The sequence below is a fragment of the Brienomyrus brachyistius genome, chromosome 22, assembly GCF_023856365.1.
Source record: "Brienomyrus brachyistius isolate T26 chromosome 22, BBRACH_0.4, whole genome shotgun sequence".
Lineage (NCBI taxonomy): Eukaryota > Metazoa > Chordata > Actinopteri > Osteoglossiformes > Mormyridae > Brienomyrus > Brienomyrus brachyistius.
In genome coordinates, this window is record NC_064554.1 from 3,513,035 (window position 1) to 3,531,760 (window position 18,726).

The 18,726-nt window shown below is 46.8% G+C and overlaps 2 protein-coding genes and 1 long non-coding RNA gene across 4 annotated transcripts; 2 read left to right on the forward strand and 1 right to left on the reverse strand.

The window, feature by feature from the left end:
• Positions 1 to 6,402: 6,402 nt before the first annotated feature.
• On the forward strand, positions 6,403 to 6,873 carry LOC125718423 (nanos homolog 3-like). The gene has a single exon (XM_048992276.1). The coding sequence runs from the start codon at positions 6,403 to 6,405 to the stop codon at positions 6,871 to 6,873; it is 471 nt and encodes a 156-aa protein (XP_048848233.1).
• Positions 6,874 to 9,523: 2,650 nt separating this feature from the next.
• LOC125718337 (uncharacterized) lies at positions 9,524 to 10,655 on the reverse strand. Its single transcript, XR_007384815.1, has 2 exons — positions 10,575 to 10,655; positions 9,524 to 9,690 (listed from the first exon to the last, which is right to left on the reverse strand). It is a non-coding gene; the product is annotated as an uncharacterized LOC125718337 (long non-coding RNA).
• wizb (WIZ zinc finger b) lies at positions 10,595 to 18,337 on the forward strand. 2 transcript variants are annotated; one of them, XM_048992124.1, is made up of 10 exons: positions 10,595 to 10,793; positions 11,744 to 11,875; positions 12,011 to 12,535; positions 12,657 to 13,064; positions 13,146 to 13,616; positions 13,826 to 14,284; positions 14,479 to 14,699; positions 15,330 to 15,576; positions 16,025 to 16,190; positions 16,407 to 18,337. In XM_048992124.1, the coding sequence occupies exons 1-10, from the start codon at positions 10,700 to 10,702 to the stop codon at positions 16,645 to 16,647; spliced, it is 2,964 nt and encodes a 987-aa protein (XP_048848081.1). In that variant the 5' UTR covers positions 10,595 to 10,699; the 3' UTR covers positions 16,648 to 18,337. The 2 variants fall into 2 exon arrangements, with proteins under 2 accessions (XP_048848081.1, XP_048848082.1); XM_048992125.1 differs by having other exon boundaries at positions 13,146 to 13,526.
• The last annotated feature ends 389 nt before the right edge of the window (positions 18,338 to 18,726 follow it).

Sequence of the window (18,726 nt, forward strand, 5' to 3'; positions counted from 1 at the left end):
CTACCTATCTGGAAATGGCAAAGACTTAAAGTTCCCTCGTTACACAGTGTCGTACGGGGTTTTCGTTTAGTTGTTTATATTTTCGTTTTTTTTTCCTTCGTTAACGACAATAACGCTGGAAGTACATATGCGAATCCATCCATTTTCGGTTCCCTCTTGTCCTATGTAATATCCTGGAACCTATGCGCCCAAGGCAGGGAACGCATAATGCGTAGTTAATTTTAGTGAAATTCTGATTTTTCATACCATACTTACAGTACAGATGTAATGGAACCCGTAATGTGCCGTTTACGGTGTAATGTATGTAATGTGTTCGCTAGGTAGCTTGTTAGGTTTGGTTTAGGGGCGCAAAGGATCACAAAACTCACGGTTTGACTCATATGAAGGTATTTGAGTCACGGATCAGATAATTTTTCTACAGCAAAAAAGAAAGACAAACACAACTTTGCTTTCCATTTATTACTTAAAAAACTGAAATAATTCAATGCGAGGAACTTTTAACATGTTCAGTTCGTGTGAACACACAAACTAGGTTGTTTTTTCACTGAAACTGTATTGGACGGAAGTCAAGATGGCTGCTCCCTTCATCAACATAAATGAAAGCGGTAGTTTTATACTGTTTGTTAGCACTTAAGTATTATTTGTGTATAATTAAATCGGTCGTACACACAGTACTGTCCAACCGCTATCTATTGACTTGTTGCTATAGTGTTTGTATGTGTCAAATAATAATAATATTGATACTTTATTGATCCCTGTAGGGATTTTTTTTGCATAGCCATTTTGCTTTCCATGACATACAAACACATATATACTATATTGCCAGAATTATAGGGACACCCCTCCAAATCATTGAATTCAGTTGTTCCAATTGATTTCATAGCCACGGGTGTGTAAAATCAAGCACCTAGGCATGCAGACTGCTTCTGCAAACATTTGTGAAAGAATGGGTCGCTCTCAGGAGCTCAGTGAGTTCAAGCATGGTACCGTGATAGGATGCCACCTGTGCAATAAGTGCATTCGTGAAATTTCCTCGCTACTAAATATTCCACGGTCAACTGTTAGTGGAAGCAATTGGGATCAACAGCAACTCAGACACGAAGTGGTAAGCCACATAAAATCACAGAGCGGGAACAACGCATGCCGAGGTGCAGAAGTTGCCAACTGTCTGCAGAGTCAATAGCTACAGACCTCCAAACTTTCTGTGGCCTTCAGATTAGCTCAAGAACAGTGCGTAGAGAACTTCATGGAATGGGTTCCCATGGCCGAGCAGCTGCATCCAAGCCGTACATCACTAAGCGCAATGCAAAGCGTCAGGTGCAGTGGTATAAAGCACGCCACCACTGGACTCTGGAGACGTGGAGATGTATTCTCTGGAGTGAGGAATCATTCTTCTCTGTCTGGAAATCCGATGGACGAGTCTGGGTTTGGCAGTTGCCAGGAGAACAGTACTTGTCTGACTGTATTGAGCCAAGTATAAAGTTTGGTGGAGGGGGGTTATGGTGTTGGGTTGTTTTTCAGGGGTTTGGCTTGGCGCCTTAGTTCCAGTGAAAGGAAGTATTAATGCTGCAGCATTCAAAGTCATTTTGGACAATTTCATGCTCCCATCTTTGTGGGAACAGTTTGGGGATGGCCCCTTGCTTTTCCAACATAACTGCACACCAGTGCACAAAACAAGGTCCATAAGGACATGAATGAGCGAGTCTGGTGTGGAGGAACCTGACTAGCCTGCACAGAGCCCTCACCTCAACCCGAAAGAACACCACTGAGATGAATTAGAGCGGAGACTGCGAGCCAGGCCTTCTAGTCCAACATCAGTGCCTGATTTCACAAATGCTCTCCAGGAAGAATGGTCAACAATTCCCATAAACACACTCCTAAACCTTGTGGACAGCCTTCCCAGAAGAGTTGAAGCAGTTATAGCTGCAAAGAGTGGACCAACTCCATATTAAATCCTATGTATTAACAATTGGATATCATTAAAGTTTATGTGTGTGTAAAGGCAGGTGTCCAAAATACTTTTGGCAATATAATGTATAAGGCAAGAGCAAGCTTGGTAGCAAAGGTCAGTCACCCATAGCGGTGCCCACGGAGTTGGGGGTTAAGGGCTACTACCCTACCTGCATGTATTATCGAGTGGTATTACTAACAATGGCTAACAATGAACCCAGTTAGGGGAGCTGGGGTCTTTTTCAGAAGGCATGATTTCTTGTTTAGCTGGATAATTTGTTGGAAATTAAGGTAGCCTGGGCTAATAAATGTAAGTGAACTAAGATAAAAGCCATTTGAAGTTATCCAGCTGGTCCCTCGTATTAATACCTTGCATTTTGTATTGAAGCACGGGTGTGACGTCACTCCCAAGTCTGACTTTCGAGCCCCGATGCCGCACGTGCTCAGTTTACAACGTATTCACTGCGCATTTTGTTTTTGTGGCATTAACCCACGCATGCGCGTTATTCTTTGGCTTTGACCAAAGTGAAGTGCCGTTCGCAGCTAATGCTGCACCTTTCTGGAAATATTATTAGAACATTATGAAAATGATGTTTTTTTCTATAAAGCTGTTCATACAGTCAATGTAGTTCTGTTAAGATGTAAATCTGCCAGGGTTGCGTTTTTCTAAGCCTTCTTAACACCAAGTCGTTTGTAAGTTCTAACTCTAATTGTACCTTAACGTTCCGTGGCTGCTAAAACGTCCTTAGTTACTATACCGACATACTTTGCTGCTGTTAGCTCATACCGCAAATGGCCTCCACTGCACGTCTCTGAAATGAGAAAGGAAGCGATGTAAGAAAGATTTAAATATAATTTTTAAATAATAAAGAAAATAATTTTTCATTTAATGTAATGTAACATTTAAAATTAGACTAACCTCGCTAAGGGTACAGTTTCAGAATCAAATGAAAAATTAATTTTGTCTGATAGACTACATAACTAGTCTTCGTTAGGTTTCGGCTTTGAGCTCTAAATTGTACAGCAAATTGTTGATTTTGTAAGTCTTTATTAACTAAGAAGGGGGGGGGGTTCTGCCGATATAGGGGTGGACGCGTTTCCCCGTTTTCCGACACCCCTGGAATGCACACACCTCTCTAAATGTGCCAAAGTCACAGCAAAGTTTGGTTCATAAGGTTATTAACATTGCAGGTTGATTCACACATAAGTCTAATATTTTCCGTCCAAAAAGTACCCTGGAATAATCCTTGTCTGGTCGCCAAACTATGTTTTGTTATGAAATAACACATGTGAATGTCTCTGGCAAGTTATTCTAGTGTCAATGCGCTGCAAATTGCTAAAACACTTAAATCAAATGACATTTACAAACGAGTATATTTTATTTAAACTCCTGCCTGGGGTTTCACGTGGTCCTGCACGGGTTCCTTCGTGTCTTGCATTTTCATTGGCTGTAGCTCTGACACTTTTCACACTTGCAGGATTTGGAGTCGCCGACAGTCTATAGATACTTAGCGACGCATCGGCGCCTCGTTCACAGATATCGAACTACGCCAAGCCAAACTACTGTCTATTAGTATAAAGCTTATACTAATAAAAGACAATTTGGCTTGCTATAGTAACACCGCACAACTCTGTCGCGCCGGGACACTGGACCGACGTCTCAGTTTTAGCGGTCACGTGATTCTCCTTGAAACGACAAGCGCTTCGATACGGGGCTTCAGTGGGGGTTGTCACCCCTGGGCGTAAATTATGGGAGGGATGTACCCCCCCCCCCCCAATAATCAAAACTAGCCAATACAACCCCCTGGACCCCCTTAAATGGGTGGAGACGTCAACCTCCCCCCAGTTCTCAACCCAAATGCCTGCCCTGTTCTTCACCTGCAACTTTTACACGTTTCGGAGCTTCGGTGCTGCACGGGCCATCAATAGTGAAGAGGTTACGTTGGACCGCGGACTCTGTTGGGTGTAAGTCGATGCCCTTTGTCATTTCCAGATAGGTAGGACATAATTGCTCATTAAAGATGCTGTTTTAGGGATTTGTGACGTTTTCTTCATGTAATAAAATTATGCAATCGAGCTTCTTAAAATTGGTGGATTTTCAGCCTAGAAAAGGACCAACTGCGCAAACCAAATGCCAAAGTAAATTTGGAGGTCACACTAAATTTCTGAGTTTGAAAACGGGCATCTTTCCGTTGTCCCCCGTGGTGCGGTACCCAGTGGAATAGGTTACAGATGCCAAGGGAGTAAAGAGTGTATATGTTGGTCAAATGATGTTTGTGAAAAGGGGGGAATTCGTTGTTTTACACGTGTTGATTGGGCACCGATTTATTGACTATCAGTCTTTTTAGAGGTGTTTGCAGCTAGACAGCAGGCGTGTATAATGGCCATGCTATCGACTTAGCTGAAAGTCTCGCTGATAAACCACGGAGTTAGTTACATTGTCGCCACGCCGCTCTTCCATTAGTCATTCATGTTTGTAGAGAATAATGCACGTAGGTCGAGTGAGTTGTAAATCAGTTTCCTTTTGCTGCTTGGCACTTTCTTGCATCATTTCTACTCGCTACTATTTCTAGTGGGGGGGGGGGGGGGGGGGTAGGGGATCATAGTGGCTCGGACCAACCAATTTGCAGCAGGGAGCGTTCATGTTCGTTCACAGGACGGGGGAGGGGGGGCGAGAGGTACGTCTGGCACATGCTAATGTGATGAGCAATAGAGATGACCAGGAATCACCCAATGATAATAAGATCTGAAGAGCAAAACTTGAAAAGGGGTCTTAGATCAGGCAAAAACGCCAGGTATAGGTACTGGAGCTGTTTCTTCGGCAAACATTATGGATGAAATGTGCTGGAAATTCTAAAACTTTTCAAACTTACATTTTGACTAGAAAGAATTCCAGGTCTGCATATCCATAATTGAGTTTTCACTAGTAAAAATTAAATTACAGATCTTTACAATTACATTGTGCATATCCAAAATGTGAATTTCAGATCTCTACAATATAATTGTAGATATGCAGACCTTGAATTCTTACTAGTCAAGTGTAATCATGGATATCTACAATAGGAGTTCTTACTATTAAAAACTGAATTATAGATCTCTACAATATTATTTTTACCAGAGAAAAATGAATTTATGATATGTGAGGCAAAGAGACAATGGAAGTTAATGGGAATATATGACTAGTAAAAATGAAATTATAGAGCTCTATAATATGAATTTTTACCAGTGACAACACAATTCTTACCAGTGATTCGTACCTGTCAAATATGAATTTGTACTAGTAAAATTTAAGTTGTGCTGAGTGGGTCTTATCCTATTAAACGATTTTCTCCTATTGCAATTTAGCTTGCCACACGCCTAAATGAGTTTAGGAGTAGCAGCTTCGGTAGGATACCTGAAACTAGGGGATGGGATTTTCAGATGGATACTTTCACAATCTGGTGACATGCTGGTTTCTCCAAAATCTTTGTGTTTTACCGCTCTCTGGTTTTGACATCGACGTGACGCCATACGTACATGTGTAACATTTCAGCAGTTTTGAAGAAGAATCTGTGAACGTTTTATTCCGTTGTACATGTGGCCATCTTAAGTATATGAACAGCAACATTACAAATGCAGGCTGACCGGTGAGTGTGGCGAGTCGCTTCAAGACCCTGTGCATGAGGCACCAAACCGGACAAGGGTGCATGGGTGATATTTACTTTAAAAGTGAGCGAATACAATAAAACTGATTCTGCCTGACCACAGAGGCTTTACACCTGGCCAGGGGAAGGAAAGCTGGAAAATCAGCTCTGTTAGTGCCGTTAGTTGGATAACAAACGATGAATTAATTTGGCGTATCCATATATTTATTACATTCGGTTAGCGGAGCACGCCACATAGTATTGTTTTGGTAAAATATGGAAGCGATACGCACTGAAATGGCGATGAAGAAAGGGACAGATCAACAGGCACACCATTTGAAAGAGGAGATGTGGATAAACAAGGTAGAAAGACGTCGGTGGTGTGTCGGTACCTTTTGCAGTTTATAGTTCGACGTTTATTAAACACGAGGATATGCCAAATTTAGACTGTTCACAGACTTGTGAGTCACAATACCCATCTCAGTAATATTTTAGGCACACTACAAATCTGCTCACCAAATTGTTGGTGTGAGTAAACGTCCATATAGTATCGAAAAGTCGTACTTGTTTTGCCCGTCATCTAAAGCCCTGGTGATTATTGCACGCGCCCTTTATAATCGTGATCACATTACGACGTGACAGCCCTAGCTGAGATTAAGTGTAGTATCAGAGCGGGGAGGGTCAATGTGCTAGGCTGCGGATATTTCTACCTAACTGTTTAATTTGTTGTAGGTTTTTTGGTGTTCTAAAGATTGTGATGTATTTTCTTCTTTCTTTTTTTTAGTGCATTTTGTTCTGAGTTTGGAAGACATCTGTGGTTTGCACATAAATGGAGTCCAGGCGTGGGTATTTTCAGCCATGGAGGGACTATCTCCGGTTGGCCGACATGATCCGTTCCATGCAAGCTGGACCTGCCATGCCTGAAGGAGCAGGTCGGGTGGTGAACCAGCCAGGATCTGCCCGGTGGATGCCAATGTCTATTGAGCAGCATACAGACAATGCAGTGGATGGTGGGATAAGCACCTCCAAGCAGCCTACAGCTGCACCTCGGCAGTCTGGGGGGAAGGAGCCCCCAGAGCCACAACGGCCTATCTGCAGTTTCTGCAAACACAATGGGGAGTCGGAGGCTGTCTTCCGGTCCCACTGCCTCAGGGACCAGGCGGGCGGCGTGAGCTGCCCATACCTGCGGCAATACATTTGCCCGCTATGCGGGGCCACTGGGGCCCGGGCGCACACCAAGCGGCACTGCCCGCAGGTGGACGGCGCGTACTGCTCAGTGTACGCCACGGCGCAGCGCTAAGCTGCTGTTTTAAAAGCTCGTAACTGCTGTCACTGCACTTTTATCATTCCATACTGTAATTGCACTGTATTTTACTACTTTTGCACACTGCTCTTTATTTTTCTATTTTATCTTATTTGTATTGTACATTATATTTATAGTACATTTTTAATATTGTGGATGTTACTCCATTCGTGTAGCACCATAGACAGTGCAAGAGAAACGGTATTTCAATGCACTGTGTACTTGGACATGGTTGTGTTGACAATAAAGAACTCTTGAATCTGTTTTATATTTTCTTTTAATATTGTTTTCTTTATATTGCATAATCCAGAAATCAGGTTTAAAAGCATTTCACTACACAGTAGTATGGTATATAATTATGTATGTGACACATAAGACTTCTAACTAACCTGAATCAGCCTGCCAGTGGGCTAGTTGCTGCTGGGTTTTAAATGCTGAAACATTAAGTCTAGGCAAGCATCAGATGGAGTGGTATCAAGCACGCCGCCACTGGACTCAGGAGCAGTGGAACATGTTCTATGGAGTGACAAATCACACTTCTCTGTCTGGCAGTCTGATGGATAGTCTGGGTTTGGCAGATGCCAGGAGAACGTTCCCTCCCTGACTGCAATTGCAAACTACAATTGTGCCAACTGTAAAATTCGGCAGAGGAGGGATAATGGTACGGAGTTATTTTTCATGGGTTGGGCTTGGCCCCCTTAGTTCTAGTGAACACTTAATGCTTCAGCATACCAAGACATTTTGGACAATTCTATGGTTCCAGCTTTGTGGGAACGGTTTGGGCCCTTTTCTGTTCCAGCATGACTGTGTCCCAGTGCACAAAGCAAGGTCCATAATGACCTGGTTGGGTGAGTTTGGTGTGGAAGAACTTGACTGGCCCTCAACCCCATAAAACAACTTTGCCATGAACTATAACAGAGACTGTGAGCCAGGCCTTCACATCCATCATCAGTGCCTGACCTCACAAATCCTCTTCTGTATGAATGGGGAAAATTTTCCACAGATACACTCCATAATCTTCTGAAAATCCTTCCCAAAAGAATGGCAGCTGTTATAGCTGCAAAGGGGAGACCAACTCCATATTGATGCCTATGGATTTACAATGGGATGTCAAAAAAGTTCCTGTAGGTGTAATGGGCAGGTGTCCGAATGTTTTTGTCCATGTAGTGTATGGATATAAGTATATAATAGTGTGTATATAAGTATATAATAGTGTGTATATAAGTATATAATTTGTTCTCCCTCATGGAGCATAGAAGAGAAAACAGATTTTTAAGATCCCCTCTCCTTGGCAATAAATGGTGCTAAATCACCCTTCACTTGTGACCACCTGTTACTTGCCACATTCCGGCTTACTGACTCTAGATCAGTGTTTCTCAGCCCGGTCCTTGGGGACCCCCGGGCAGTCCACGTATTTGCTTCCTCCCAGCAGCAAAATTGCGAATTGTCTGGCAGGGAGCTGGGAGGGAGCAAAAACATGGACTGGCTGTGGGTCCCCGAGGACCGGATTGAGAAACACTGCTTTAGATAGATTCTTTGACATGGCGGGGGGAAAGACCTTGAGAGAGGCTGTGTCACCAAATAGTGCTTTAAACATTGTTGCAATGATCAAAGCATCCAATGGTTCCTCAAAGGTATTTCATTTATTCTCCGTATCACTTATCCACTACACTCTTAAATTCCAAGTTACAATAAAGCATACTACCAGGCCTGACTGAATACCCAAAATCACAACCATTTCTCAAAAATTTCCACCAGCCCGGGTTGTGGGGCAATAACGATTTTGATTCTAAAAATGATGATAGGTTAAAATCCACATTGACTCAATTATTTCATAACATTATTACTTTTCTATTATGATTCATGAATTACTAAAAGCAAACATTCAAAATCCCCAATAAAAACATGCACAGAATTGTCACTATGGTCTCAAGGATCTGTGGCTTCATGAACCATTTGCTATATTTTCTGACCCCACTAGATGGTGCTCTTGGTTTGCTTTGGGGCATGCTTTGACCCCTTTTGGGAACAGAGATCACAACCTATTGGGGTCAGATACCTCTCATCCTGAGCATGATCTGTTTCATCTGCTGGAGATGGGCGGTACTACCAATTTTGATTTCTTTCTCATTTGATCCAGTATCAAGGTTGGTGTTGCCGAGATCAATCCCGATATTCTAGTCTTTTGTGTGCATTAAATGATAAATAGTGCGGAATGAAATAAAAAATCACAGAATATTTGAAGTTTTTGCAATAAACAGTAAAACCTAAAATCCACGGGTGATACATTCCAAGACTTATCGTGGGTACTGCCATCTCCATATATAAGTATGCAGAGAGACGAAATGGTGAAGCTTGACCAGAGTACAATAAAAAAAAAATACAATGTGCAAAGGACATATAGTGCAATTTGAAAAGTATACATTGTGCAATATACTGTAATGTGCTGTACTGCCAAAACTGTATTAAATGCATGTCATATGTTTAATGTAATGAGGTAGCAAATCAGACCTGAGTTCACCAACATGTACACTGTAGCAGCATGAGATCATAATGTAAAACGAGGTATGATAACAGCAGTAACGTGTCAAAAAATTCTAACAGCAGAAAATAGGAAAAGAATCAGAATAATGGACCAGACACAGAATAAATGGAATTCTTTTCATTGCCCCATGTCACAGAGACAAAGTGTGAAGCACGGGGTATGCTTAAGGGTCAGCGTGTGGCAGCCTGGCAGTGATGCTGCAGCATCTTCTCTTGGGTGGCAGGAGAGTGAAAAGGTCATGTGAAGGATGTGATGGGTCCTGCAGGAGGCTGCAAAAAAATTTGTTTGTAAAAATTGTCTTGAATTGAAGGGAGATGCACCCTGCTGTCTTCACTACTCTGCAGGCGCGGTTACTATTGAAAGTTACTAACCTTAAGTTAACCTGGTCCTTAACTTCGTTAAGCAAATTCGGGATAAACTGGTGGGTTCTGATTTGGCTAATCGGTATCCGTTATTCTCAGACAGCGGGTCTCGTATCTAAATGTTAATGTTTCTTAATAAATGTGGCCGACATGGCGCTCCCATTTCGGTTTAAATGAAGCGTTAGTTTTTTTTTTTGTTTTTTAAAAAGGTGCGGTATATTAAAAAACAGCCGAGAAATCACTTATTTAAAAGGGAAATTACAAATGTATGAATAGTACAAATGCTTACATCCTCATCAGTACGGTACCTCGACAATCTATTTCACAATATAATATCACATTAAACATGTGGTGTGCCTTATGCATTATATGTATGGATGTATATTGCCTGTATTGCACCCGTGTAAACTTTCAGCGTTGCACCATTTCAGTTTGCCCAAACCATGGTATTTATGACCTACTTTGCCTTTACGCCTCTCCGTTGTGTGTCTTGTATTATTGATTGTATATCAATAAAGTTCACTCACTACATGATAGGGCGAAAATCAATATACACTCAAGGCGGGGTTTCCAAGTGTCTCAAGTCTGTCCAAAGAAGTACAGGTCACGACCCGAAGGTGCCCCAAAAGGAATGTCACTCCATCACAGGACACCCGGGCGGGAGGGTGAATAATACCGTACACGGAACCTAAGCTTTTCTCCTGTCGGTGTGAGAATGCCCTTGGATTCCGACGGTGCTAAATACCCCCGAGTTGTAACTGTGACAATGATATATGTATACACGAAAATACCTGAAATTGATGTACGCCTATGTATCTTCTTCAAATATTCTCGTATGAGTCTATGCCCTGATCGATTAGCAGGGTCTGGCTCGATTGGTCACGCCTAGCCCGGCGTTTCATGTGTTCGGGGCAAAATGGCTGCTTCCACCTCCCCGCAGTCACAAACAATAGCGGAAAAACCGTCCGGTTGTAGCGGTCGGGTTTCTGATACGCTGCAGCTTTTCAACGGTGAGTACTGCGCCAGTCATGGGCCTCGCGTGAGTACACACGCTGCAGTCACCTCCCGATCACGAGCAATCGATCGTCGTTATCAAATCCGTCAGAATCGGACCGTCTTAATGGGCAGCCGTCAAAGACCGAAAGCGCGAGGCCAAGTACTGTTACGGCATCGCAAGGGACTGGCGGCTTAAACTGCTCAAGCAAACGGCACATATTCACGGAAATCCTGATATCCGAAATCTAGAAATCTACCTTTATTTTTCCCAGAATGGAACTGTGAAACGGATTCTTTCTTCGAGGCGGTATGATTGAATGTATGATCGATACAGGCTGATATATTTAGTGCAAGCAATGACGATGTCTGTTTTATTTCTTATAATGTGCGGCGTGTTCATGCTGTTTCAAATCGCGAATATTAGAAGCTACATTCCTTCATTAAAGAAGCCCGCGTCCCATGTCCTCGCCATTGTACATGCTCCCGAATTAGTCTGGGTACTGCGCCAGCTTAAGTTATCTAAAGGCGGCACTGACTTGAAAACCGCAATTTTGAATTATTAATAAATAACGCTTGACATGCAACGCGTGCATATGAAATTGCGACTGTCGACTTCTCTGCAGAATTAAAGTCCTTTGTTTTCGAGTATTTATTAAAACCTCGATGTCTGTTCATTCATTCATGGTTCTGGAATACTGTCATATGAGGCCGGGGTGCTGATTGTTGGTCGTCGTTTAAATGGTGATTAATATTTGCGCTGCTGAAATAAATACGGATGCTCGAGCGATAGATGGACAGTTTATTGATTGATTTAAAAGAAAATGATTGACATATTACCTATGATAAGATTCTTAGCTCATCGCCTATTGACGCGAACACGCATTTAAAGTAAATTTCAGTAATATCCGTAAACACTAGCGAGGTCTGTTTACATCGTGGAAAGCTGCTGTCTGTCATTACTCAGGCGAGGAGGAAGACTGGATGCCTGTTTTGGGAAACATGTCCACAAGTCCAGAGTGCAAGAGTGATTTTCCTTTAGCGCAAGAGATCAACCGCGTGGAGTCCCCTGCACATAGAGACAAAGAGGATACTAAGGGTATGTGGAAATTTAGGCAGGAGAATCTTGGTCCACAGTGTGACATCCATTTGTTTTACAGCTGGTAAAATAGGGTGTGTAACACTTATCTTCAGGGATCCGCTGAGGTATCTGTTTCCTGTTGTTCTTCACCAGCCAATGGCTTTTTGCAATGCGAGGTGTGCAGCGCCCTCTTTGAGACGAGGCGGGGCCTCTCTAGCCACGCCCGCCTGCATCTTCGGCAGCTGGGGGTGGAGGTTTCGGAGAGCAGTGGGGCGCCCATCGACTTGCTCTACCGACTCATGCGGGAGAAGGCTTTGGACGGCCATGTGCCTCTGGCCATAGCAGCGCGCCTTCCCACCAAGAAGCACCGGAACCGGGCACCTGCCGCCAGGAAACGCTCGAGCCCTGGACTGCAGTGCGACGTAGTGAATCCTGTTGAAAAAGTTGCCCCATCCCCTCACCTGATCTCCACCAAATCTGCTTCCTCGGGCTCCTCCTCACTCTCTGCCTCGGCCCGATCCCGCTCCGTTTCCCCTCTGCTGAATAGGACTCCAGGCTCACCACCGCTCCGATCGCCAGAGCGCAAGCCCAGTTCGGGGAGTCCCTCGAGCCCGGCCTCTCGTGGCTCGCCTAAACCCCTCTGGGCTCCACAGGAAACGGATGCCCCACTGAACTTAGGTAAGGACATGCCGGGGATGTGACCTGCCCAGACTTGTGGCTTGCGTTTTGTAGAAAATGTCCCAAGACTCGCCTGGCTCTGTTTGCATTAGTGTTAGCACGACTGTTTTTTCCCACCCAGCCTTGGAAGCGGATCCTAGCAAGGACATCGTGTGTGAGCTGTGTGGGGCCTGGTTCGAAACACGCAAGGGCCTGTCTAGCCACGCACGAGCCCACCTGCGGCACCTGGGCGTGAGGGACGCAGACGCCCGTGGGCCGCCCATCAACGCACTCAGCCGCATTATTCATAGCGAGGACTTCCAGCGCCGACTGGCGGCTCTGGACCCAGAGGAAGCCGCAGAGCTGTGCCTGGCCCCTCCCTCGGTGTCTTCCCCTGCTGCCAAGCGGACCATGGGCAGCTGCTCTGCACCGGGGGGGCGGGATTCTCCCATGTCCCCAGTACGGCCCCCGGCCAGCAAGCGGCCAAAGTCCTCCCTGGGGTCGCAGTGCTTCCGGCCGGGCAGCGGAGAACAGGCGGCATCTCCCCACAGTGAGTCCGTCGCACCACCAAACAGCCTAACTCCGCCATGTTTGCTAGTTTCCATCGGCTCTGCTTCTCCCTGTATCCCAGGCGAGTCTTCGAAGGTGGTCTGCTGCGAGTTCTGCGGCGAGTACTTCGAGAACCGCAAGGGGCTGTCCAGCCACGCCCGCTCGCACCTGCGCCAGATGGGTGTCACTGAGTGGTCGGTCAATGGCTCGCCCATCGACACCCTTATGGAGGAGGTCGCCCGGCGTGGGCTTCGCTGCGCCCTGCAGTCTCCCCGCACCCTCAAGTCCCCTCCCGCTTCGCCCGCTCCACCATCGCTGTCCCCCTTGGCCTCCCCGGCCTCCCCTGGGCCCCCCAAGTGCTCACCCTTAATTCCCACCAGTTCCCACGGCCGCCTGCCCACCGCTCGCAAGGCCTGCCGGCCCAAGCCGGAGCCCGTCGAGGTGCCAGTCAGTGAGGCCCCCGGTACGGCAGGGGGTCACAACCCTCAGCCCAAAGCGCACAGTTCTGCCCGCTGCTGGCCGGCCACAGAGGCTGCACAGTCCCCCCGCATGGGTGTGTCCATAGTCCATTTCAATTTAATAACAGTTGTTTCATTAACTAGTTTGTTACGATTGTTCTATCTTTCACTGTTACATGGGTAAAAAATGATGCAGATTAAGATAGATATGTTGCAAAGGGCTGAGAGCTGGCTAGGGCTGGACATAGGTGGTAATGAGCCCGGCCTGGTCTGGCATGTGAGAACATTCTCCTGGTCCCCGCAGTGAGATCCCCGGAGCTAGAGCCAGCCCGGGACGTCTGCTGCAAGTTCTGCGGCGAGGTCTTCGAGAACCGCAAGGGGCTGTCCAGCCACGCCCGCTCACACCTGCGCCAGATGGGCATCACCGAGTGGTCGGTCAACGGCTCGCCCATCGACACCCTGATGGACGAAATCCAGAGGCGGGGCCTCCCCTGTCGGCAGCGGGTGAAGGAGGAGCCTCCCTCAAACTGGGAGGAGTCTGGCTGTCAGTCGCCGCAGCGACACCAACAGAAGCCCGTGATTGGTCTCCCCAAGCTCAGCCTCAGTGGGAAGGGCGGGGGCACCCCAGGCAAGAGGCCGTTCCCCAGTGGAGCACATGCAGAGGGCAGGCTAACACCCCACTCAAAAGCCTTCTTGCCCCCACCTCAAGACTCTGTGTTCAAGGACAAGTCTTCCATGGACAAGCAGGCGTCAGGTCACCTGGGTAAGGAGCAGTGATGGTACCTCATAGTGGGCGGGAGCGGGGGGGGAGGGGGTCACGGTTCTGAGCAGCTCGTCCGGTTAGGTGAAATCCACGAGTTTCTGCATGTTCTCCTGTAGATACATGTAGAGTAACCCTGCATTCCGCCAATGACCATCTTGAGTTTCTGAACCAAAATGGCCACCTTTTTCCCGCAGGCATAGACGCCAGCTGTGAGCTGTGTGGCTTCTGCTTTGAGAACCGCAAGGCGCTGGCCAGCCACGCGAGGGCGCACCTGCGCCAGTTCGGTGTGACCAAGTGGACGATCAACGGCTCCCCCATCGAGACGCTGCGGGCCTGGATGCACAGTGAACCGCGCCGCGTGGTCGAGATGCAGCGCCGTTGCAGCTCCCTAGGAGGCTGGCCTCAGCCCAGGAAGGTGAGTCTCCACAAGGGGATGCTGTTCATATCCTGCTCAGGCCTCCTGTCAGCCACCACCAGTGCTGCCTGTTGAGTTTATTTTCACTGTGCAGTGTCCTGGGCCAGCCAGTGCTTCCCAGCTCAGTCGTCGAAGACCCCCTGATAGTCCCAGTTTTTGCTCCCTCACAGCTCCCAGCCATCGGCAACAACCTAGGGTGCCAACTTCTGAGGGGGCATAGTGTTAGTCAGACGGTTTTTCCTGTTTTTATGTTGCACAGGGAGGCAGCGTGTTTTGGAGAGAGAGGAAAATTGTTAAAGAGGTTGTTAGGTTAGTATGATGTGAAAAAGAAAGACAAAGGGCCAGCATTTCAAAAAGAACAAAGATAGTTGATTGGGCTTTCAAGTTATTATGTTTTTAATTGCGATTAATCGAATACACAAGCATGTTGTAGTAATATTACATGATGCACTGAAGGTGACACTTGCCTAGGGCTATGGCCCCTCCCCCATCCCCGTCTGTGTTGATGTGTTCTTCCCTCCCACCCCCCACCCCCCCCATTTAACAGTTTTGTCATGGGGGTGTGTCCTGCTGCAATTGCCATCACTTCTGCCACTCACTTCCTAATTTTTATTTTTTACCCCATTACAGAAATCGGGCTCCTTCCATTTACTGACTGGACCGGACCGCTCACCCGGTCGGGTCCAGAAGTTTGTGTCCCCTGGCGCTTCATCAGGCAAGCGTGCGGGTCGGGAGGTCATCAAGGGCCTGGCGGGCTCCTCACGGCCGGTGGAAGGCAAGTGCCTCAGTCCTGGCAGCAAGATCCCAGTCCGGCGGGCCGATTCCCTGCCGCACTCCCAAGGCGCCCACAGTGAAGTCAACGTGCGCTCCCCCCGAGGTGGGTGACGCTCCTGCTGAAAGCGAGAGGGGCTGACCTATGATGACATCCGGTGGTTCTTTAAAGCAAAACCCAGATCTCATACCATTATAAATAAAGTACCTCATGTTCCAAATGCACTAGTGAGTTGAATCAGTCCGTCACAGTCACACAATAAGGACTAAATAGAAACAGCAGTGGCCCCTGTTAACTTCACTCTGCCCATCTCCCTGTCTCTCTCTCCCTTTCGCTGTCTGTCTTTCTCTTCCTGTCTCTCTGTCCATCTATTTCCCTCTGCCTGTTTCTCTCTCTCTCTCTCATCCCTCACTTGCTTTCTTCCTAACTGTTTTTTTTCTTTCTTTGCCTGTCTCTCTCTATCTCTCTCTGCCTGCCATCCATTTCTGTCTCTCTTACTCTCTACCCATCTCTCTCTCTCTCTCTTTTTCTCTCTCTCTTTCTCCCCTTCCAGGTTTCGAGCGGCGGCCTCCAAAGCACCTACCCACTTCGGATGCCCGCGCACGAGAGAAGGGCCCCTCTCAGTCCGCCAGGTCCAACCCGGTGCCCTCCCTGGTGCCAAAGCCGCCCTCCTCCCCTCTTGTTAAGGTGGTGGGTGACGTCTACTCACTCAAGTGCCGGTGAGTGTGTATGTGTGTGCGGATCTGCAGTCCTCACTGCAGGTGATTGAGCTGCTCCTCCTCCTTTAAGCTGCTTTTTAGCATCTTGTGGCTGATGGTGTTTGAGTGACTTGTGAGTTAGTTGGGTTTTTCTTCTGTGCGTCATTCTCATATGGAAAGACATACTAAATGTTTTGCTTTAATTTGATTGGCTCACTGTCTTTCCCCTTGTTCCAGGTTCTGCGAGCTGGAGTTCCGTGGGCCTCTGTCAGTCCAGGAGGACTGGGTGAGACACCTGCAGCGTCACATCCTGGGCCTCGGCCTGAACAAACCTAGCCCCCCCGCTCCACCTCCGCCGCCGCCGGCCGAGCCCCCCCGGCCCCCGAGCACGGCACCTGCAGTGGATGCATCAGTGCCAGCCCCGCCGTTCACGCCCGCCCCTTCCGCCGCTGTCCCCATCTCCGCACAAGCTGTATAGACCACCCCCACCTACCCACTCTTCCAGTTCCATCCTAGTTTTCCCATCATCCTCTAGTTTTGATTAATTTTTATTGGTTTTAAAATGTCTTAAGCCCAGCCGGAGCCTGAGGATGTGCCTCTACCCAGCTGGCCGACTGGGTTTCCTGTGCCTCTGCGTCAATGTTACTCCCCGCCCCCCAGGGGGCGCCAAACAGTGACCTCATTTTTAATCGGCCTGACCGAGCGCCGCCCACGTGCATGGTCGCACCGAAGGAAAGCCGACGGCAAGACCACAGGCGTCTGGTGTGCCTTTCAGGAAGGGGGGCGGGGCACTGGGGGGCGTGTCTATCCATGTCAAAGGCAGGAATCCAGACGTCACGGTGACACAGGTGGAATGGTGCCGGATTGGATCACGCCTGGTTTTACACTGTTACAAGCATGACTGCTTCCATCCGATGTCTGTTTTACGTCCTGATTCGTTTTTCAAACTTGCCGTTACTGCAAGTCAGCGCTGAATGCGGAACCTCCAGCGAAACGACACAGTGGGCCTTATAGCACATTATAGCTCTTCGTGAAATGAGTTTTGTTAGTAAATAGGGAGCCATTTATGGATTAGATGCATTTTAATGTTGGACCAACTGTTTTGGGAACTAGTTTTTTTTAAATGTTAAAAAACTGGAAATTGGTCTTTAACCTCCCCACCTGCCACCCCCACCCACATAAAGCCTTGAGCATTTAGTCTCTGTGCTGACATTCCTGGCCTTGTATGCCAAGGCTGTGCTTGGGCACAGCCTTCAATAACAAGCGCTGGTATTGGTCTTTCTGTGCCCAGCGTGTGCCAAAGAGTCTCCTTACTTGCCACTTTGTGTCGCAAGTGCAGGTGGACAGGCCAGACTGCACCACTGCCCCGGCTCATGACGGGCCGGCGGACAGTCGCGCTCAGCTACTTCGGACCCAGCTGACTCTATACTCCAGGGCTGCCGTGGTTAATGTCCGTAGTTCTTTTTAAACAGCATGGAGCCCAGGACAGTATTACTGCATGAATAACCACGTTTCCTGAGAAAGAGAAGCTTGTCCTGTGAAGCAATAACGCGAAGGCCCCGCGAAACGTGCCGCTTCCGCCAGAATGACAAGAACATTCCAGTGAGCGCTTGACCCTTTTATTCTTTTCCTCTTAATCGGTTATAAACATACATGTTTTTATGGAGCTGTTAGCACTGTTGTTCATTAATGCGTATGTATCAAAGTGTGGTCTGAATCCTGTTGGTGTCGTTTTGACGTTGACCTTTTTACTAAACTTTTTTTTATTTTAAATTGAAAGTCAAACCTTTTTCCAGTAAAAGGAGACACAATAGGAGTTTTTGGTTTACTTTAACTATTTGTGGTTGTATGTGTGGTTAAGATTGATAGAGTATGCTGTGTTATGTCAGAAATAATTGATTTCCTTGTAATGAAGTCACAAAGTTCAACAGGAATCCTAGAGTTTCCATACATTTCTTTGATATCTGTGATGAATGAGCCTTAAACTGCTGTTACTGCTGTTAGTGGTGTGTGTGTGTGTGTGTGAGTGAGTGTGAGTGTGTGTGAGAGAGAGAGAGAGAGAGAGAGAGAGAGACAGCATTGGTTTTGGGTACATTCCAGGAAGGTGTGAAATTATACGCAAATGTTCAAAGTCTCTGTGATCAATAAATGTGAAGGATCTCTTTTGATTGCCTTGTGAAACTCAAGGACTCTTTCCCAAAGTCAAACGATACAAGTAAGTAGTCTTCCTTCCTTCACAAATAGCCAGTAGCATTGCACATTTTAAATATCATTCGTCATCTGTATCTTCAAACTATTTTTCCTACCGTGACGCATTAAGCATTTTTTTCCTAAACAAACAGTTATGGTGGGACTGACATGATTTTTTGTTGCAGCGATAGAATGACATGGTAATTAGCTATGTGGAATGATAATGAGGTTATTGGGCCGGTTGCCGGCCCTTAAGCTGAATAGCGTTAAATAGTGCAGTTCTGTGAATGGAGCTTTTAAGAAGCCCATAAAGGAGCCTTTGCTTCAGCCTGGGGCCCGTTTGTACCACGAATAACGGCTTGCAAAT

Coding starts and splice junctions, on each gene's coding strand:
- LOC125718423 (XM_048992276.1), top strand. CDS start 6,403: ATGGAGTCCAGGCGTGGGTATTTTCAGCCATGGAGGGACTATCTCCGG.
- wizb (XM_048992124.1), top strand. CDS start 10,700: ATGGCTGCTTCCACCTCCCCGCAGTCACAAACAATAGCGGAAAAACCG. Junction 12,536..12,656: donor GGATGCCCCACTGAACTTAG/GTAAGGACATGC, acceptor TTTCCCACCCAG/CCTTGGAAGCGGATCCTAGC. Junction 16,191..16,406: donor GTCTACTCACTCAAGTGCCG/GTGAGTGTGTAT, acceptor CCCTTGTTCCAG/GTTCTGCGAGCTGGAGTTCC.